Consider the following 22,295-nt stretch of genomic DNA (forward strand, 5'->3'; position numbering starts at 1 on the left):
GAAAGCTGTGACTGGGAGTATATTATCAGCACCAGTGCTGTTCAAACACTTAAAACACTAGGACCAATGTCTACTTGGGTATGACTCACATCTTACAACTGCCATTAGACAGCAGAATGCAATTTCCCAAACCCCAGTATGTCTGGGCTGCAACAAAGCAGAATGTTATATGCCCTTGATACATTAGCATGTGTCACTTAAACACTATATGCAGTGCTGCAGTGTCTGACAGGTTCGCTTGGGGCTTGGGTCTGCAGCAAACCATTCTTTAGAAATCATTTGTATAACCCATTGGCACATTCTGCTGATTTCTTTGGCTTCATTCTTTTTCAAGACTGTATTGCTGGGATGTAATAATTCCACCGATTTTTGCTCTTTGCATGACCCCTTGTGGAGCAGCTGGATACATTTTAGTGATGCATTTCATCATGGAACATTCTTGGTTGCATCATAATACCCAAACATGAAAAAGGCAAAATTCAACTCGCCTGAGATCTTCTGGGACAGAAAAGTTGCCTATTCTTATTGTAACACAATATTTTTGCTCCACAGGGAAAAATCACTCTATGAAAAATGTCTCCGTGTTTTGTGTGCCATATTCTTAAGCATTCATGTGTACTACTCTAAAGCTTTTTTCTCACCCACTCAATGTGAAAAACATGAAAAAGCTTGGGAGATGGGCACAAATTTTCTTCTGTATCTTGCACTGGAAGGATTAGAACCATTTTCATTCTATATCATTTAGCTCTTTTCCTTCCCACCAGATATGGTCATTTTGCTCTGAACTGACGAGGTTCAGATGAGGGGAGAGGGCAAAAAAGCTGAAGCATTGACTCCACAGGTCCATCCTAATATTGCAACAAATTTAACAATTTTGCCATACAAAGCATTCATGCAGGCCAAGTTTGACAGCTTGTGCATGTCTGGGTAGAATGGACTGCAACTTTGAATGCCTGCATCAATCACTTTATGCAGCATAAACATTATCTGTCATACATCAAGATATTTTACTATATGTGACAGGCTCTATGCATCATTCTCATCACAAGATGTGGAGAGGTGTGTGGACGATATCCTGCTGATGCCATAATCAATGTGCTAAAGCAAAAGTTAGAAAATATAATGGAACTGCCAATGTGATCAACAAATTCTTCTCAGATTATTAACCATTATCATGGTATAAACTTGGTTTGCATTAAAACATGCCACCATTTACCTCCTCCCAAATTCCCAATGGATTATAGGTTCACTGGTATATAACAAAGTCAAAACACTGCAACACATCAGATTGTTAACTATCATGCAACAAAATCACAAAACACCAAAGCCTTAAAATTTGACCTCATGCATTCTGATCTCAGCTGGTGCTTGAAATAATCAAATACTTGGACTATTCCTGCACAATGACAATGTGCATTATTCACCCTGCACATAAAAAGGGCAATTGGTTGCACATAAAGACAAACACACAGCACAAAATGACATTTTTTGTAAACTTCAAAATCATGTATAATTGTTTTACTTAATCATAGATTAATGACCTGAGATGGCAAAAACTTGAAACTTGAAGGAGAGGCATGCATATGTTTGACATTCAGCTAAGCAAAATGTTAATGTGATGCACTGAACCACACAGATGTTCCTAAACACCAGGATGGATGATTGTGTCACCCATGCTTGGCATTGCAAAGGTAATAGTGCTAACAATAAATACACTAGATGATGTAACCAATCATGCATATAACACAGCTGGTTTGAAATAGATCTCATGCACAGTTTGTCCAAGAGTGTGCATGATGCAAAAATGCAGACTCAGGCCACCTGAATGCTTGCATGGTGAGCAATTTTTGACTGTGACAAATCATAAGTCCCAAAAAACTAATGCATAACTGGATGCTTTAAACATCAATCTGAACAGTTTTGGCCACAACATGGCCACATTACAGCTTGGAATATTCATTCTTTTAACTAAACAGACATGCTTCCACTGGCCACATGCATTCAACATGGCACACTGACAAATATTGGCATCACTGGCAAAGGCCTCACACTTCCTGGTGCTGACTCAGTTAAGGGAATCTAGGATAAAACTCATGCAATATTGATATCAGCAGATGCACAACCCAAAACAACTCCACTTCCAGAAACCTCCACACCTCCAGAATGTCATTTCACTCTTTATACAATATATGTACAATTCAAAGTGTTTTTCTCATACCTGTCAACCCTGCATATTTCTGAATCTGAGGTTTAGCAGGCAGTGTGCAAGGTCTACATTGCTGATATTCAAATATTCTGGTACCATACTTTAAACCCAGTTTAGTTTGAGCATTTGGGAAAACTGAAAAGGAGGGAAACTTTTCAAAATGGCCCATTAGTATTTCATTTTTAAGGTCTCCCTCAACTGTGGCACTATGGACTACTGAAACCCCATAATATGAGGGCAACCATATGTCACAAACTTCCACAATGTGATCCGTGTTTAATCAATACTTTTGAGGGTAGGCCACAGGGTAGAACAGACATCTAGGAAAGGTATAGACTCTTTATCAAGACAGTGACGATTGTTCAATATTTTGAGCATGCCAATTTTTAACTACTGAGTTTCCTTAAATACTAGTAGCCAAGTGCCTTCCAATAACTAAACTGCCCAAAGACAACTAGGTGTCATACGGTCTTGCTTATGTCCTAGGTACAGCAAATTTTGGTTCACAAAACTAGACAAGTTTCGACTTACCCTCACGGTCACCTACCCGCCAAAAATTGAAGGAGCTTTGAAGGTATCGAAAGCACGAGAACTAACACGAATAAACCAGCCAATAACAGCAGCAGTGCAGTACTATCCGAAAGTGACGCTACAGTGACGAAATCCAAGCCCAAGGAAATAGCCCTTCTTAAAATGCAGATATCTTTCACACAACAGCTCGCGCCATAGTCCTGGTTTGCGCTCACTCCCTGAATAGAACATTAACTATGGTACACAGGCACGACAGGCGTTTGAGCGTGCGCGGCGGTGTTGCTCGTGATGGTTAGGTACTAACCTTGCTCCAGTTGGGTTGATTTTTGTCTTCGTGGGGTTAATCTAATGGTGGCGTTCTTATTAGAATTATCACACATTGCCCTGGTAACCTTCAGTCCATTTTTATCCCTTTTTGGATTATGAAAGAGCTATAAGTTAAGCATCTTCCGCATTTAGTGCACATGCTATATCTAATGCTCCGCCTCTCCCCGTCTCGGGCCAGGAAGCGCTGCCACCTGCCGGCTGTTGTAAGGACTAACGGGGTGAGGAAACCGCTAAAGCCTTTGCCATGCCTTTGCGCCCAGGAAAGCTTGAAGGGGTACCCGAACTGCACGGTTAAGCTTAAGTCGCCAAATAACTTGTTCATGAGCATAAGTTGAAATTACGGTTAATTTTTAAAAAATTAGGCTTATAACGTTGAGTTATTAGCCTCAAGTTAAAAAGTTTGTTAATAAGTTAGGTTAGTTGCAAATAAGTAAATAAGTTAAGTAAGGTATTCTTAATAAGTTCAGGTAATAAAAGATGTCATCCACATTCTCCCGGCGAGGAGCTTGTTCGTTCCCCTGCATCTCCCCCGACAGCCCAGAACTTTGTGCTCGTCAAAAAACATGGATGGAAAAGTTTCCCTACGAAACCCATTCGCTATCTGTCGGGAGCTCGAGCTCCACCAGGCAAACCTCGAAACCGCTCCGCTCAGGAGCCTCCTGGTGAGAGTGTATGCCGATTAACAAGCCAAGAACCTGCTAAAATAAAGCATGTTCCTGGAGCGGGCAATGACAGTCACGATCGCAGGCCATCTGAACACCATCCAGGCGGTCTTGTGCGTCCCAGAGATTACCGAGATGTCGGACAGAAATCTGCTGGAGGAGCTGACCGAGCAGGGGGTATGCGAGGTCATGCGCCTGCCCTCCCGCTGTCCTGGCCTGGGCCTCAACCCCTGGTCCACCTGCGGTTTAGAGGTCTGACAGTCCCACTCCCTGGCGCTCTCGCCTGTATACATACTGACGGCTCCATACGCGATAGCTGCATTCGTAAATTATTATTACCGCAAATCAGACCGCCTGTCAGGTTACAGCATAAAATGTACATGGCTGAACTAACAGCAAGCACGGCGGCCCTACTCCACGTCAAACAAGGTTTCACGCAAGGGGCAGTCATCTTTATGAACTCTCACTCCTTGCTACAAGCTCTTAGACCTCTTCGTAATTCATCTCATCCAATTATAAACGGTGTGCGTTGCGCCTTCTCCCTTCCTCAACAGACACACGTAATATTTATCAGAATACCTGGCACGCCAATATGCATGGGAACAACATCGCAGACGAGGAAGTTAAACAAAGCCTCGTGTTACCGGGACGCAATCATCTTTCCTCTCCCGTTTCCAATATTCTTGCAGTCAATCAATTCACATTTTCGTTGTCCTCCAATTTGATTGGAATCAACGCGCTCATCGCCACTTCACTCAATCAAAAAGTTACTGGCCGACAATTAATCGAGAACATGACCTTAAGCAAGTCGTGCTTGCCAGACTTCGCATCGGTCGTGTCCAAATTACCCCACTGCTACTTCTTACCCTACCTACCTACCTATTACTACCTACTACCTACTACTACCTCCTACCTACCTACTATTACTGCTACTTCTTCGAGCGCACTCATCCGCTCTGCCATCGTTGCGATATCCCTTTATCCCATTGCCCGCTCCAGGATCCACAGCTCCAGCTCCACAAAATCCCTTCCTCGTTGCGATATCCCTTTATCCCATTGCCCGCTCCAGGATCCGCAGCTCCAGCTCCACAAATCCTTTCCTCGTGCGATGTCCCTTTCACAAATCTCTTCATCGTCCGATATCCCTTTTGAATCACTACCTCCTCATGTGCCTGTATGTCAACGATCAAGACATCCGCTCATCAATACATCAAGGGAATTGGCTTCCATTCAGTTTCCACTCTCTCCTCGGGGACTCTTTTAACCTGACTGCTCGTTCTTCTTCGAATTCTTACACGGTGCGCGGTTAGATCATGTCATTTAGATACGGGGATTTTCCTGCATGATTTGCCAAAAATTGCACGTTTCCCCATTGGCTGGAGTTCTGGTTTTTCCAATCATGATTTTCCAGGACGGATAACATCACACAACACTACAAGGCCGTGCCGGGCAGCGGAGCCCGGGACTGCCCTCCCCGTTGCTACCATCAGGCAGATCAGATCAGATCAGACGATCAGCGGCCTGCAGCCATGTATCGCACAGGCCGCCGACAAGTCAGCTGAGCCAAGGCCACCGTTGTCACGGACACCACACATAGGACTCACTGCGCCCGATGAGTCTGGCAGAAGGGCCGGTTGGGAGGCTCACTTGACGTTCAAGCGTATTGAATGCGTGTTGTGTCGTGGTGAAAAAAAATACGTCAATGTATTTCACCAAAAATACATGTCAATTTATTTCACAAAAATAACACAATCATTGCCTGACCTTAAGCCGGAAGTAATTGCCCCTTCTCCCCTCGAAGCTGACTGTAGGTGCGTTGAGGGGAGAAGGCCTTGGATCGCTCCCACAAGACTCTGTTACATCGGCAGACTTACACAATGTACAGAATGTATCCCTCCAGTTCTTCTAAAACATACACTTTGGCAGTGTTTTACTGACAGACCCGTCCTGTGCTCCACGGATCACGTCAGGCTGATATCACCGGCAATGTTGGCCAGTTGGTCACGGACCGGGGCGGATCCAGGACTTCGTCAAGGGGGGAGGCACGCAACATTGCGGGGGCCCATGGAGTTTGGAGCCCCCCTCCAAAAAATATCCTGGCATTTCGGTCAATACATTTTGAGACAAGTCGTATGTAAGATATATATATATATATATATATATATATATATATATATATATATACGTATATGCACGCATGTATCTACTCATTCATTCATTTCATAAATACGGAAACCCATCTAACTGCGCACGGCCTTATAAAGCGAGGCGTGCCACATGCATACACATAGAACTCACTTACTTTCTACAGATCATGTTAAATGCTGTGATTTTGAGGCTAAATGCTCCGGAACAACAGGCAAAACAAATTCAAGGTAGCTGCTAACAACCATCAAAACCAAGCATGAAATTCACTCCTAGCTTATGTTTTACGCCTAGCTGGCTGGGCGACGTGTATATCAGCCATCAACTGATGGCACCAACCACGAGCCATCAGTTGATGGCTGATGACAAGCGCAGATTTTTTTCCCTGTTATAAAGGAGTACAACATATCCTAGCATTCGAAATATGCCAAGAACGTGATACTCCAGTACAATAAGTGCCACGCACTCAATAGCTGATGAAAATGACACACAAGACGTTGGCGGCATGTAAAATTACGTTCGGCAATTGCGCGTAAAAATTCATCGGCGCACATTGTAGCGGTGGACCATGCCCCGGGTCAGTGTGAGCATGTAAGACGAGTGGGGCGATGACTCATGTCTGAGTGAGGAGAATAATCGCGGCTCGGGGCGGTGCGTCACGGTGGCGCCGGACAGTCGCTCGCAGATCGTGTTGCGGGGATGAGCCTTGAAGAAGTACAAGAGGTGCTACTCGGGCGCGTGGGGGGGGGGAGGGGGAGGGGAGTCTCCCTGTCGGCGTTGTGTGCGGCAACTCGCCGGTGTGTGGGGTGGTCCAGCCGACATGTGATCTCGAATACACATATTCGACCGGTGCTCTGAGGCCAAGTCACCAAGGCCAATAGGGACGAAGCCTGAGCGAGCATGGATGCCGTAGGAGGCCAGCAAAGTGGCTCCCGTCAACAAGCATAGGGTCCTCAGAGCACGCAAAAAGAACCCAAGACCAACGTGGTGGGCCCATGAACGACCGGTAGTGCCTCGGTAGGCTGGCAGTGTTTTATATGAGCCCGAGATATTTCGTGTGAGCCGGAGACTTAAATCAAGGGCCCCTGAGCAACTGAGTGTACCCTGGCATATGGGGCCTGGAAAAAGCGTAAAGAGGCTTTCGGGCGCATGGGAAGAATCTGTTGAGGAAAACCTGATCGATCAACGGTGCTCAGGCATGGAGACAGATAGCGTCCCAACAGCACATTGGGCCTTGCGAGAAAATGCAGACGTCAAGGGCAACGTGGAAAACTTCTTAGCGGCAATCAGAGTGGCCCGGCAAGTGGACATATAGGGCCAGAAAACCAACAGCGCGATGACCCTAGACAGTGTAATGAGGCCCAAAATTTCCCCCAAACAACACTTTCTCAATGAACAAAAAATGAGCTTGGTCTGCTTATGAACTCTTCACTTTTGCGAACAATTGTTATTGGTCGTCTGTAGACCCAGAGGCTTCCAATCTTGTTGTAAGAAAACTGCGTCCGTCCGGCCAGTTATGGGCTCCTCCGGAGCCTTTAGGTTCCCTCGGCATGGTCCATGGGACATGGTCTCGTGCCTCCCCTCCCCCCCCCCCCTTCCTCTGCATTCGCCACCGGCCCGAGCAGCTTAATAGATGGGGCCCGCCAAGAACAAAAGACCATCCATTCAAAAAAGAAATACTCACGACACAATGTGTAGGGCTCTGAACGATCGACTGCGCCCGAGCAGGCTAACAGATAAAGTTCGCAAAGAGAGCGTAGGGCCCTCCGTTCAAAAAGGAAGTATTTAAGACCCAATGCAGAGGAATCCCGAATGATCCAGTGCGTCAGAGCAGGTTAACATAGGGCCCACCATTCAAACAGGAAGCACCCAAAACCCAATGTAGAGCTCCCCAAATGATCAAGCGTGGCCGAGCAGGTTAAGAAATAGGGCTCCCAATAAGAGCGTAGAGCCCTCCATTCGAATGGGAAACCACCGAAGACCTTTTGTGAATGGCCCCAGAATGATAGAATGTGCCCGAGCAGCTTATCAGAAGGCATTCGAGAAGAACGTAGCGCCCTCTATTTCCGAAAAGAAGTACCCAGAACCCAGTGCGGAGGGCCCGGAAAGATGGAGTATACCTGAGCAGATTATCAGGTGGCCCAGACAGGAGTGCAGGGCTCTAAATTCAAACATCAAGACCCAATGTGCAGGGCCCGTGGACAATTCAGTGTGGCCGAAGCGGCGCACAGGTGGGGTCCCCGACAAGTACGTGGGGCCCTCCATTTAGATAAGAAGTGTCCAAACACTATGTGGAGGGCTCTCGCATATTCGTGTGCACCCGAGCAGGTTAACAAATGGGGTCCCGACGAGCGTTCACCCTTGCGCTCAAATAGAAATACCCACGACACGATGTGGAGGGCCCCGAATAATCGAGTGCGCCAGAGCAGGTTAACAGATAGGATCCCGAAAATCGCGGAGGGCCCTCCATTCAAAAAGGGAAGTACCCAAAACCACATGTAGATTTCCCCCACGATCGATTGTTCCCAAGCATCTTATCAGAAGGGGTCCCGACAGGAGCGTAAGGCCCTCCATTCAAATAAGAAGTACCTAAAACCCGATGCGGAGTGTACCCGAACAGATTATCAGATATGACTCCGATATGAGCAGAGGGCCCCAAATTTAAACACCAAGAGCGGATGTGCAGGGCCCCCCGAGCAATCCAGTGTGGCCAAGGAGGCCAACAGAGGGGCCACGACAAGTGCGTAGGGCCCTATTCAAATGGCATGTGCCCCAGACCCAATGTAGAGAGGGCCTGAACGATTGAATGCGGGCGAGCAGGTTATCAGATGGGCTTCCCTCCAAAAGCGTAGGGCCCCCAATTAGGAAAGAAGTACCCAAGACCCAGTGTGAAGGGTCTCCGAACGACTGGTGTGCCCAAGCAGGCCGTCAGATGACCCCCGACAAGAGTGCGGGGCCCTAAGCAAGTAACAGAGAATTGGAAGCGCTCTAGACCAATGAAGAGCGCCCCTGAGCATATTGCAAGTGCGTCGGTAGGCTAACTGAGACCCCGTAAATGGCCCCTGAGCAACCGAGAATACCCCGGCAGCCTAAGATATGGGACCCCGGCTATAGCCCACAGCGCCTTTCTGGCGAATGAAAAGAGCACGTGGAAGGGCTTGTGGATTGACAAAAGCGCCCCGGCACGCTGGCAGGAGGGGCCCCAATAACAGCACAGAGCTTTTTTCCCAGTTTACAACTTTTCCAATCATTGAATAATTTTTTGACTTCTCATAAGCCCTTCAGTTTTGCTTACAACTGTTCCTGGTCGTCTGGAAGTCCATATATACCCAGTTTTGTTCCGTTTTGTGTTAAAAAACTGCACCTGCTCGGCCGGCGATGCCCCCCCCCCCCCCGGAGCCAATGGGCCCCTTCGGGTCCAAGGGGGGGCATGGCCCCGTGCCCCCCTCTGGATCCGCCCCTGGTCACGGATACACCCGGCAATCTGCGTGTCCGTGACCAACTGGCCAATATCGGCCAGTGTCTGAGTACCAGCTGGCCAATATCGGCCAGTGTCTGAGTACCAACTGGCCAATATCGGCCAGTGCCCGAGTACCCAACCAGGACCGGAACATCGGCGTACTTGGATCATCGCACTACGGTGATAATGTTATCGACATTTAATTATTAAATTGATTAAATCAATAATTTTACGAACGACATCCACCACCCTGCGTATCTTGCGGCTCGGCTCTGTGGCGTGCCAGCCGACGTCTTGTGATGAATAAAACAGCCCGTAAGAGATCAGTTCAACCACGCCATGGCTCTTGACCTGTTTGATGCTTTTGTCTCCATATTTTCGTTAGCGCATAAACTCCGGAGATAAGTGTTTCATGTAGTTTTGCTTTTCAGCTCTGGGACTGGAGCGAATGTTTAATTGCCGCATGTGACCGATCACTAGTGAGCGTCGTGAGGTGCTAGCGTAGATGTCGCTTTCGGGATCGTCCACACGGTCGTTACGCGTGGCGGGGAGGGCTTTTTATGAAGTGGGGCAAAGCAAAAGCATAGCATGGGAGAGAGGGCGAGGTCTTGGGCAACGCAAACGTTACACACCAAGTCTACTTCCTAATCTTACTAAAGCATTAGTTAATGAAACCTCAAAGCCCTATACTCATGTGCTGTGTTTCGTGAAAAGAAACATGGTCTTCATTTGTTTCACAGCTTTGGCTCAATAGGGGCCAAAAACACGTTGCTTTCTCGGGGCGTTACCAGCGTGACCACGGGGAGGGGGGTTACACCTTGGTTACGTAACCAAGCGTAACCAGCGTGTAACATGGGGAGCGGGAGGGTTGCCAATGACGAAAACTACTCAGCGTAATTTATGGGCGGTCCCTTTTCATGCGCTGGCGTGATGTGGCTAAATACGGTTTGCCGATGTATAGGTGGCAGCACTTTACGGCTCAGCTGGCGCCTTCCGCCGTCAGGACCTATAAGCATCCATGTTTTCCGATGGCAGTCCAGTGACACAGCGAGTCGGCCTGCGGGGTATAACCACTTCTCGTGAACCAGACACGGAATATGCGTAATTTGCGATGCCACCCAGTTATCTGAAGGATAGCTTCATTAACGCGGCCCTTTTGTACTTATTTAAAGATTTGATCCGAACCCTTTGAGTGGATGGAGTTCCGGGATCAGAGCTCACGCTAAGCAGTGCTTGTTGTGTGAGCCTTGACCCCTACCATCCGATCGCGCAATTCCATGTCAACGGCAGAATTTGGTGGCGAAAGCTTAGCGTGCCGCAATGCTCGGCACGGTCCGTCCTGCCCTCTGATGTCAACTGATCTTTAGCGCGACCGCTGCCACCGGCCGCAGGCCATACCTGTCAAGGGCAAATAGCAAGCGCTTTAAAGCGACTCGAACCCACCCCGCCACGGGTGGGCGCATCGGAAGGCAGGCGCTCTAACCAACTGAGCCACCGGGACGGCTGGCTTCAGTACCACCACTGGTACTGAAACTGAAGCCGCGTTAAAATACGTGTTTTACCACAAATCGCACGGGTGGCATGATCAATGGAGGCGCCATTCAGCATAATCCCCGCGTCCAACGGCGGCGTTTCAGCGACGGCAGCGACTAGCGAGCTGCTAGGGAGTGCACATGAGGTTAGAGTTTGACCCGGTGGCGTCGCCACCACTGGCGAGATGCGAGGGAGTGCGCCTGACGCCAGAGTTTGATCCGGTGGCGTCGCCACCACTGGCGAGATGCGAGGGAGTGCGCCTGACGTCAGAGTTTGATCCGGCGACGTCGCCACCACTGGCGAGATGCGAAGGAGTGCGCCTGACGTCAGAGTTTGATCCGGTGACGTCGTCAGCACTGGCGAGATGCGAGGAAGTGCACCTGACGTCAGATATTGATCCGGTGACGTCGCCACCACTGGCGAGATGCGAAGGAGTGCACATGAGGTCAGAGTTTGATCAGGTGGCGTCATGTTTCACGCAGTCGCCGACGCCGTGTGGTTTGCCAGAACGCGACCTAAATAGCAGTTGCTGGAGAGATATTAGATATACCGTTCGCGTGAAAGAATGCGTTGCGTAGCACTCGCTGCTGACATTGATTTATGTGCGTGCGTGAGTCATTAGTTGTTCGTGTACAACACGTAAGCTACATATCACCGGCGGTTGAACGAAGCTGATGGGGCTCAAGCAGTAAAATCGCGCAACGCAGCGGGACAAAATTAAAAACGACGGCTTTGGATTCGAACGTCATCGCAGTAAGCTCAGCACTGCGTACTGCATATGCACACGACTGTCGTGCAAATAATCCAGGTGTCATAATTCGCTTCCGCTAGCCTGCTATACGCTGTGCTGTGAGATCACCGACCCGCCGCCGTTAACGCACATAAGCTTTCGATCAAGCTGGACTTTCACTGCTCACTGCGCTAAGATCTGCACAATCGATTGCGTTTGCCGAAAAGCGATCATGTGATAATGATTCACGTTGGTTATCAATCGCACCGTGTATGATTCACAGCTAGCCGTGTATTTATGACATACCACTTCATCGTGCGTTGATATCACTGAGCACCGTACCGTTTCGTACAATTTCCAATTTTGTCGCGATTTTCTCAGGCACTGCGTTCCGCTGGCTGGTCGCAATGCCATTGACACGGAAACCTTAATCACGGCTGGGGACCCAGAGCGACGCGTGCGTCCGGGCCATCACTACCGGCAAGGAGACCCAAAGCGACGCGTGCGTCCGAGCCATCACTACCGGCAGCGGGACCCAGAGCGACGCGTGCGTCCGGGCCATCACTGCCGGGGCCGTGTGAGGCACGTGCCACCACATGTGGAGCGTAGCACTGGCACGTCCTAGGACAGACTCCACGGCACGTCACGTTCCACGTCCTCCGCTACGGCACGGCAGCAGCCGCCTCACCCTCCGAGCACAGACGCCCCCTGATCGTCCTCGCGAACACCTCCCCCCCCCCCCCACCCCTCCAGCCGGCGGCGGACCCGGGCAGCGTTGGGCAGTGAATGGGCAGTGTTATGGCAGTGAATGTGGCGTAGCCCGGGACCCTGGCGCGCGCGGGCGCCCCGCCGCGCCGTTGGCGCCCCAGGCTGCCCCGGTGCGGACTCGTCGCGTCACGCTCGTCACGCGTGACGTCGTGCGGTCCCCAGCGGCGGCGGCGGCCCGCCCGCTAGGCGGCCGGCGCCGTGCTGTTGCCGGGTGCGTGTCGTGCGGACCGCCCATAGAACGGCAGCTCGAACTGCCACGAGGGCGGCGGCGGCGGCGGCGGCGGCAGTCGGTAGCGACGGCGGCAGACGACGCAGCGCGAGACGCGTGTTCGCAAGTTGCCCGCCTTCAGCGTCTGCTGCTGCGGGCTGGCGGAACTGTGCGTACTCGGCGATGGTGGTCAGCCAGAAGGAGTAGGCGGTGGTGAAGAAGTTGCAGCGGCCGTGGCCGTGGCATTCGATGAAGGGCGTCGGCCGGAAGTCCTCCAGGCAGGAGCCGGGAGAGACGAGCGACTGGCCGCCGCCCTCGGCGCCCGCGTCCGTGTGCTGCGGCACAGCCGGCCTCGGTCACCGACGGGGCAGCCAGGCCCCAGCACAACAGCAGAGTCGTCGGTCCCAGCGAGGTTTTGGTCACACTTTGGCCGTGACAGGCCCAGTCGTATTCTCACAAGCACGGTTTGTGGACGCGAGGACGGCCAAATAGTCACATGGGCAGATATACGGTCACATGGGTAGTTAACAGCCACCTGGTAGTTTACAGTCACATGTGTAGTGATGGTGTCACACGCAAACGGCCAGACTCACACGAGCTAGTAGCCATATTGGTCATGCAAACCGAATTCAAACGGGAGTTTGAATTTGAGAAGAGTAAGGTGCCAGTGTATATACATCGCTCGCCGCCTCATTGCCGCGGAAGACTTGCTTAATACTTAGCTTCGAAATATAAGCACGGAAACATCAGCATATAGCAAAAATAATACAGAAATAACATAGATCAAAAATAAGCACGAATACATCAGTGGGATCGTCAGAAGAAACGTCAACTGAAAACTCGTGCGTAAACCTGCGGGTAGCAAAGGCTTCCAACAACGTCGTGCCTCACCATGAGGAAGGAGTAGCCGGTCCACATGGTTTCCTCCCAGTTGGCTGGACACTCCGGTATGGCCACGTCCTGGCTGTGGATGGCTATGGCTCTTGTTGGTGCTTCACACACAGAACAGCTGCAACAGATGCAAGCATATGTGGAAGATACAGGGGCGTAGTTTGGCAAAATGGGTTCGGGTGGATGGAGGCTGAAAGTGAAAAATGACGAAACCTACGCGGAAATAGCCAACAAAGTGGTTTCTTCTTCTTCCCGGGTTTGGTCCACTTTCTTCTAACAGTTGGGGGGCCTGGGGTCCAAGTGTGTGTAGGGGGGGGGGGGGGGCTGGAGGCCATGTGTGTTTGGGGGGAGGGGAGAAGGGGCTGGAGTTCCCTCAATTGAATAGGAAACTACGCCCCTGAAAAGATGGGAAACTTGAGAACCAATTCGGTGTATGGGCACCACCTGATTTTCGGTAAATTAGCCGAAAGCCGTTCGCGGAGCATGCATACTGACTGTCTGACACACCACTCTGACTGTCTGACACGTCACTCTGACTGTCTGACACACCACTCTGACTGTCTGGCACACCACTCTGACTGTCTGGCACGTCACTCTGACAGTGTGACACATCACTCGGTGTGGATTGTGGACACCCTTACCACAGGCGTACCAGCTGGATACACTCTCATCACGGGCGTACCAGCCGGATATACTCTCATCACAGGCGTATCAGCTGGATATACTCTCATCACAGGCGTACCAGCTGGATACGCCCTCATCACAGGTGTTCCAGTTGGATACACTCTCATCACACGCGTGCCAGCCGGATAACATCCTCACCACAAGCGTACCAGCCGGATGCACCCTCACCACAGGCGTACCAGCTGGATACACCCTCATCACGGGCGCACCAGCTGGATATACTCTTATCGCAGGCGTACCAGCTAGATACACCCCCATGACAGGCGTTCCAGTTGGATATGCTCTCATTACACGCGTACCAGCTGGATATATTCCTCATCACAGGCGTACCAGCTGGATACACCCCCCATCACAGGCGTTCCAGTTTGATATACTCTCATCACATGCGTACCAGCTGGAACTACTCTCATCACAGGCGAACCCGCTGGATATACTCTCGTCCACAGGCGAACCAACTGGATATACTCTCGTCACACGCGAACCCGCTGGATATACTCTCGTCGCAGGCGTACCAACTGGATATACTCTCGTCCACAGGCGTACCAACTGGATATACTCTCGTCACAGGCGTACCCAACTGGATATACTCTCGTCACAGGCGTACCAACTGGATATACTCTCGTCACAGGCGTACCAACTGGATATACTCTCGTCACAGGCGTACCAACTGGATATACTCTCGTCGCAGGCGTACCAACTGGATATACTGTCGTCACAGGCGTGCCAACTGGATATACTCTCGTCACAGGCGTGCCAACTGGATATACTCTCGTCACAGGCGTGCCAACTGGATATACTCTCGTCACAGGCGTGCCAACTGGATACACTTTTCATCACACGCGTAACAGCTGGATATACTCTCATCACACGCGTACCAGCTGAACACACCCCTCATCACAGGCGTACCAGCTGGACACATCCTCATCACCCGCGTACCGTGAGATGTACCGCTGGATGTTAACCCCCGTAATCGGTTGTCATCATCACCGGCATCGGCTCCGGCGTGTTTAGCCAATAGCTGTAGTCGTTACGCTGGGCATACTCGCACTTCTCGTTGCCGCCTGCAGAAGACGTACGGCATGGTGGTGAACTTGAGCAGGCAGGAGCCTGGCGTACCTGTGGTGCGTTCACATCAGGCGTTAAGGCGGACTCTGCATGCGGACTCAGAGTGTATGCGTGCACTGGCATGGTGGGACGCGCGGGTCTACGTCCAGGATCATTATAGAGTCTGAAACTGCGCTCACCGAGGTCGGCGCCGTGAGCCTTGGCATTCCAGTGACGTGCAGCAGCGAGTAGCCCTGCCACAGCTGGCTGGTGCCGGGCGGACACTGCGGCACGTACGTCGACTGGCTGTGCCGCGTGAAGAAGAAGCCGCGCGAGGGCGGCGGCGGCCCGGTCTGCGGCGCGTCGTCGCCAGGAGGGGCCCCGGCCTCCCGGCGGGCCGTAGGGCCCGGGCGGGCCGCGGCCGCCGGGGTCGCCGGTGGGCCCGGGCGGGCCCGGCCGCCAGCCGGGCGGGCCGCGCAGGCCGGGCAGGCCCGGCTCTCCCAACCCGCCCGGCAGGCCGTCCAACCCCGGCAGGCCGGGCTCGCCGGGCCGGCCGGCCAGCCCGGGGAAGCCGTCCGGGCCGGCGTTCGCCCGGCAGGCCAGGTCCGCCGTCCAGCCAGGTGCCGGGCGCGCCGGGGCAACCCCGCTGGCCGCGCCGGGCCCGGCGAGCCAGGCAGGCCGTCCAGGCCGCGGTCGCCTGGCCGGCCCGGTTCCCGCCCCGGCCGTCCAGGCCGGGAAGGCCGGGCTCCGCCCTTATAGCCTCTCGGTCCGGGCAGACCGTCGAGGGCCGGGTAGCCGGGCTCACCCCCGCTGGCGCTGCCGGAGGGCGAGGCACAGGTCAGAGCGGCGCAGGTCAGACGCGCTGCTGCCGGGTGCGGCAGGTGCAGGTCAAGATAGGCCTAGACACGCAAATAGGTCACGACTGGGGCAATGGGCAGAGGCGGTAGCCAAGAGAGGAAGCTTTTGGGGCCCATACCCCTGGGGGTGGCGGGGGAGAGGGGTCTGAGACCGATGCCCCCCAGTTCTTTGCATTTTAAAGCCTCGAAATTTGAATGGATTGCAAAAACAAAAAATAGACTCGCTAGGCATCAGAATAGGACCCCTAGCCTCAAAATGAAACTCCGAATAAAACAAAGGGCCCAAAGCGGCAAAAGAAGACCCCGTTGACTGAAAGGGCCCCCTGTGACCCAATTTGGTCCCCTCCAGGGGGAAACCCTGGCTACGCCACTGAATGGTGACCGTGCTGTCCGCGCATTGAAGAGCGGGGCACAGTCTGCACCATCGCCGCCTGCCAGGCCGGCACATTCTGCACACTGAGAAAACACATAGCTCAAGCCACGTGCCGATTGTTTAAAAGCTTCTCGCGCATTAGGAACCAATCCTTCCATTTCAAACCATGTTAGGACTGTTTTCTTTGTACCGTCACGGCTGCAAAGCTGATCGCTCTCAACACTTCACCGTCTTTGCTTCCGCAAATCACACCCACCCTGCTGGTGGCGGCGGTGACGGCGGCCCCTGACTCACGGCAAGCCCGGCGGTGCGTCCAGACCCCTGTCGCCGGACGGTCCCGGTCTACCGTCGGGCCCGGCTGGCCCCGGCTGGCCTGGCCCACCGTCGCGGCCCGGCACGCCGTCTTCCTGCCGGGGCCGCCGTCGTAGCCGCGCTCGCCCTTGGGTGAGATCCCGGCGGCCCGTCGAAGCCGGGCAGGCCGGGCAGGCCGCTGTCGCCGTCAATCCGCCAGGGTCTCCGGCCGGGCCGGACGGGCCACTGAGGCCCGGCAGACCCGGCGACCCGTCCGTCCCCGCTCGCCTCCGCGACCGACGCGTGCCGGGCCCGGGCGGGGCCGCGCTGGCCCCGTCGCCCGGCTGTCCCCGGCCGCCGGCGCGGCCGTGCTGCCGTCCGGACCGCGCATCCCTTGCTCTCCGGTCGGCCGGTGGGTCCGCCCGGGCCCGCCGGCCGGGGAGGCCCGGAAGGCCCGGGTTGCCCTTCAGGCCCAGCCGACCCGGGCAGCCGCGCTTGCCGCCAGGCCTGGCAGTCCGGGTGGCCCGTCCTGGCCCGGTGGTCCGTTGAAGCCGTCCTGGCCCGGGAGACCGGCCGACCGCTGCGCCGACCCCGGTCCTCCAGGTAGGCCTGCGGCAGAAACCGCGTCATTTTGCGGCAGCAGCGCTTCGCAAGGGTGTTATACCCCAGATGTGTTACATCCCCGCAGAGGTGTTACACCCCCGCAGAGGTGTTACAACCCCCGCAGAGATGCTACACCCCCGCAGAGATGTTACAACACCCCGAAGAGGCGTTACAACCGCATAGACGTTACAAACCTCACAGGTGTTAGATCCCCACAGAGGTGTTACACCCATACAGAGCTATTACACCCCACTCAGGTGCTAAACAGCACCGCGGTGTCATGCAATGCAGGGTTCTTACACAGCTGAGGAGCGATGTGCGGTGCATTGGAGTTTCACAGCGCAGGGGTGTAGCGATGCTAGACAGCACAAGAGTGTGACGCGGCGTGGGGAGTGTTGCACGTCGCGTCACACTGGTTACCTCACTGATCACGACGCGTCCACACGCGTGTGACGGATCACGGGTGTGTGAGGGTGAACAGCGGTGTTGTACTCTGCAGGGGGTGTTACACGCTGTGACTCTACTGGGATCTCGCAGAGCGAAGGGGTGTTACAACCGTTCAGACGTGCTGCGCGGGTGCGAGGGTGCTGCATCGTGCAAGTGGAGTTGCACGTCAAGTGGGTGCCACGCGCCAGAAGGGTACCGCTCAAAGCAAGCGTTCCATGGCGCACTGTCTCCGTTCAGAGTTCAACGATCCACTGGCACAGGAGGCGATAGCCCCTCGCAGAATCTACGGGCGCTGAGACTTTACGCCAGTGCATTTTCTTCAAGATTCCACAAAACCGCATTTCAGTAAGCAGGTCCGCTTTGTGATTCCATAGGGGTACTTTTCGCCTGAAGAGATGCGTTGAAGATTGACGATTGATCTGATAAGCTCACCAGAAAAAAACTCACGAAAAAGCACTCACAATAATTGGCACGTGGGCGGATGAGGCACCCCGCAAAATGAAGACAAACGAGGTCAAATGTGACGCGACGTCCAGTGCAATTAGTTACCACAATCCGGCCTGGACATGAACCCTCAAAAAGTGCGCCGGGAGGGGGGGGGGCATGATTCAAGACGCCTGGGCCATTGGGCACTGAGCTCAGTTCAGCATGAGCGACGCCCCCCGTCCCCCCCCCCCCGCAATTTAGGACACCTCAGTTATGTCACTTCAATGTTGTGGGGGTTTCCACAACGATTTCTACAAGCAAGTTACGTCGTGGAAAGTAAGGATTTAGATCAGGAGGAAGTCCGGCAGGCCTGTTTTCCGTTTTGGCTGGTCAAAGGTGTTGAAAACTTCGGCCTATTCCTTCTTGGCCGCTTAAAGAATCACTTGCCATTTGTTTCCACCATTCATCCCAGCGAACTAATCGTTGACCCCATCCACTTCCATAGAGAAGCTTAACATGTCGCCCGTTACTTACTTAGACACGACGAGGGCTGATTTGTTTTTTCAGCTCAAGTGTCTGTCACCCTTTAAAACAATAACCTGACATGTGTTTATACAATGTCACCAAACCGCAGTCGGACAATAAGACGTTGCCTGAACATTGTAATACACCACCGTATTGTGTAGCGTTTTACCAGCATTTCTCCGCGCTGAGGCTGTGCGGAATTTTGTTTGTAAACATCAATATCAGCAGCACCGTTTTTCGAACAGTAAATTTCGCCCAGATTATGCAGTCTCAAACTGTCTTCGTCTACGAGGATCACCAACCACGGGTCGCAATGCCTCAGTGCCAGTGCTCAGTGCTCAGTGCCAGCACTCAGTGCTCAGTGCCAGCGCTCAGTGCTCAGTGCTCAGTGCCAGCACTCAGTGCTCAGTGCCAGTGCTCAGTGCTCAGTGCCAGCACTCAGTGCTCATGCCAGCACTCAGTGCTCAGTGCCAGCGCTCATGCTCAGTGCTCAGTGCCAGCACTCAGTGCTCAGTGCCAGTGCTCATGCTCAGTGCCAGCACTCAGTGCTCAGTGCCAGCACTCAGTGCTCAGTGCCAGCGCTCAGTGCTCAGTGCTCAGTGGCTCAGTGCCAGTGCTCAGTGCTCAGTGCCAGCACTCGGTGCTCAGTGCCGGCGCTCAGTGGCTCAGTGCTCAGTGCCAGCGCTCAGTGCTCAGTGCTCAGTGCCAGCGCTCAGTGCTCAGTGTCAGTGCTCATGCCAGTGCTCAGGCGCTCAGTGCCAGCTCTCAGTGCTGCAGTGCTCAGTGCTTAGGTGCTCAGTGATAAACCCCAGCACACTATTGGTCCGTCCTGGCCACGGGCCGAATGAACGTCATACCTTGGGCGGGCCAGGTGTGCCAGAATCGCCGGCGGGACCGAGCAGGCCGGGCATGCCTTCCAGGCCGGGCATGCCCCGGTCGCCGCCGAAGCCGGGGCGAGCCGGGCCGGCCGCGAGGACCCCCGCGGGCCCCGGCCGACCGTCGACGCCTGGATCCCCACGTGGGCCCGGCAGGCCCGGCAGGCGGTTCGTGTCCCCCGGGCAAGCGCCTGCGGAATCAGGTCAGGGCAGGTCAGGTCAGACACACGGTACACGGCCCAGCACAGGGACGATGGGTGTGTCATTCCCGACGGTCTGCGCACGCCACCCGGCGGGATAGCTTGTCCAGGGGCAAGGTCGCTCTAAAATAACATTCAGGCGCAAAATGGCTGGCGGGCACAGAGCCGTCGCCAAGTTGCGTTCACGCCGCCCGCTTCAAACTCATTTCGCTTCGCTGTCCGTCGGGGTTTTACAAAAACTGAGGCAAGTTTTAAGAGCCTCCGCACAGTCTCCGGTGCGATAACCACGAGCAGAGAGTCGCACCTAACCACCACAGCCAGCTAAGTAAACATGGCACGTCGACCACGCACGCTCGGCTGCGGAACGGGCGGGAGCGTCGCACGCACCTTGAGACCGACTTCGGCCATTCGGTCCAGGCGGTCCGCGGTCCCCGGGACCGCCGGACGGGGCCGGGCAGGCCGGGGAGGCCGTTCGCCGGGCGGTCCGGGCAGTCCGGGCAGCCCGTCCGGGCCCATGGTGCCGGGCCAGCCCAGGTGGGCCGGGCAGGGCCGATTTTGCCCGGGCAGCCGCGCTTGGAGGCCGAACCGGGCTCGCCGGGCGGGCCCGGAGGCCCCGGTGGCCGTACACGCCGCTCGCACCTTGTCGCCTGGGCGCGCCGGGGGCCAGCCCTGGGGCCCCGGAGGCCCAGGTTCACCGACGGAGCCCTTCTGGGGCGCCCCGGCCCGGTGGGCCCGGCCGTCCCGGCCAGGCCGGCCGACCTGACGGAGAGACGGGCGCGTCAGGGCACCACAACCAGCCAATCACAGACACGGGTGAGTGACGTCCCGACATTGCAACCAATCACGGGGGCGGTCTGGGCACCGCGGCCAGTGATGAACAACGGGATTTCCGTCACACTCGTCGTTCGACTTACACGCGGCTCAAAAGGCAAACGACGACAACAGACAGACAGACAGACAGGGCGCACTCTGTTCATATAGTTATCATGCTCTTGGTGAAGTTTGGCGGTGGGGGGGGGGGGATACTGACGTTTATTCTTCTCACGTTACGTGACTGATCGTAATGTAAACGTAGCGATCAATCTGTGCGCAATGTGCGAACGGCTGACATCACGGTGCTTCAACCAATCGCAGACGACAGGCATCGCAGGGAGGCTGACGTTTGGGTATCCCAACCAATCACAGCTGAGCGGGACGGCTGACGTCTGGGCGGCAACCAATCACGGATGCTGGGCATTGGGCATTCAACCCGTGTAGTCTGATTTCATGCTACCAAAATCAAGCGCAGGCATGGGTTTGGCAGATAACATCGCCACTGAAAAAATGCAGGCAGCTGACGGCAAACAGAGCCAGCGGCATGAGGCAAGCGCTTGCCGAGCCCATCCCACGGAGAAAAGACGGCCGTTTAGCCTGGAGTCAGCCGCGGAGAGTCGAGCCGGGGGAGAGGGTGAGGGAGCGCTGGTAGCCGACCGCGCGGAGCACGCACCTGGGTTTCTGCTATCGTCGCCGCGCAGGCCGGCCGGTCCGTCGATCCCAGGCCGGCCGGGGCCTCCGGGCGCACCGCGGCGGCCCGGCTGCCCCGGCTGCCCGGGCTCGCCGCGGGCCCGCGCTCGGACCCTGCTCGCCGGGCATGCCCGGCTGCCCGACCAGGCCGCGCAGGCCGGGCACGCCGTCGGGGCCCGGCAGGCCCAGCTCGCCGGGCAGGCCGGGCAGGCCGACGCGGCCGGGCGGACCCGGCCGGCCGGGCCGGCTGTCGCCTGGTGGGCCTCGTGCCCCCTGTCGGCACACGACCGTGACCCTCAATGCAGGACGACCTCCGGGCCGGTGGGTCAGCAGCCCCACCGGTCACAGAGCGGGCTCCGCCGGACTAACCTAGCACGGTTACTGTTGCTTTTACCGTAGCTGTAACTGTTAGTGTAACCCATCATTGTTACGCAATAAACCTTACCGCCGTCGTATCGCCACAGAGCCGCGGGCCTATTGTAGCCCAACGGGCCTATTGTGGCACTCAGGATCCTATTTTGGCGCCCAAGGGTCTACTGTGACACACAGGGCCCTAGACAGCCATCTAGGAAGGGCCTTTTTAGCAGGTGGGACGGCATATAACGCATTAAACCATCTGACTTCCTGCCTAACGTTTCATCTGTCCATCTGTTTACCTGCCTTTTTGTTCATTTAGTTGCATATATGACTGTCCATCTGTTTAGGCCTTCTACCCTGTCTTTCACGTTTCTTCCTGTGTGACAACTGTTACTTCGTCTGGCTTCAATTTTTTGAAATATAAGCATCCATTCATAGGTCACCCATGCATCTAGCCACACACAGGACCGGTTACCTTGATCAGCACGTGGCGGCGAATAACTACCGCTACGGCGCCAATTCCCCAATCACCATCCTCTGCCCGTTCAAAAGCCCCTGCGACGCCCCGGCGGCCGCACCTTGAAGCCCGGGTGTCCCATCCGGAGCGCTGTCGCCCGGCCCGTCCAGGTCTGCCGGACGGTCCGCGCGG

The 22,295-nt window shown here is 54.5% G+C and overlaps 1 protein-coding gene and 1 pseudogene across 1 annotated transcript; both read right to left on the minus strand.

Moving 5' to 3' along the window:
- Positions 1 to 12,544: 12,544 nt before the first annotated feature.
- LOC119114201 (collagen alpha-2(IV) chain-like) lies at positions 12,545 to 15,881 on the minus strand (annotated as a pseudogene).
- Positions 15,882 to 16,709: 828 nt separating this feature from the next.
- Positions 16,710 to 22,295, minus strand: LOC119114202 (cuticle collagen 2C-like; the record flags this gene model as incomplete). Its single annotated transcript, XM_037238401.1, has 3 exons — positions 16,710 to 16,817; positions 21,325 to 21,378; positions 22,266 to 22,295. Coding segments are annotated over 3 exons (192 nt in total), but the record flags the coding sequence as incomplete, so codon positions are not given.

This window comes from Pollicipes pollicipes, unplaced genomic scaffold, assembly GCF_011947565.3.
Source record: "Pollicipes pollicipes isolate AB1234 unplaced genomic scaffold, Ppol_2.1 Scaffold_7262;HRSCAF=8765_pilon_pilon_pilon, whole genome shotgun sequence".
NCBI lineage: Eukaryota > Metazoa > Arthropoda > Thecostraca > Pollicipedomorpha > Pollicipedidae > Pollicipes > Pollicipes pollicipes.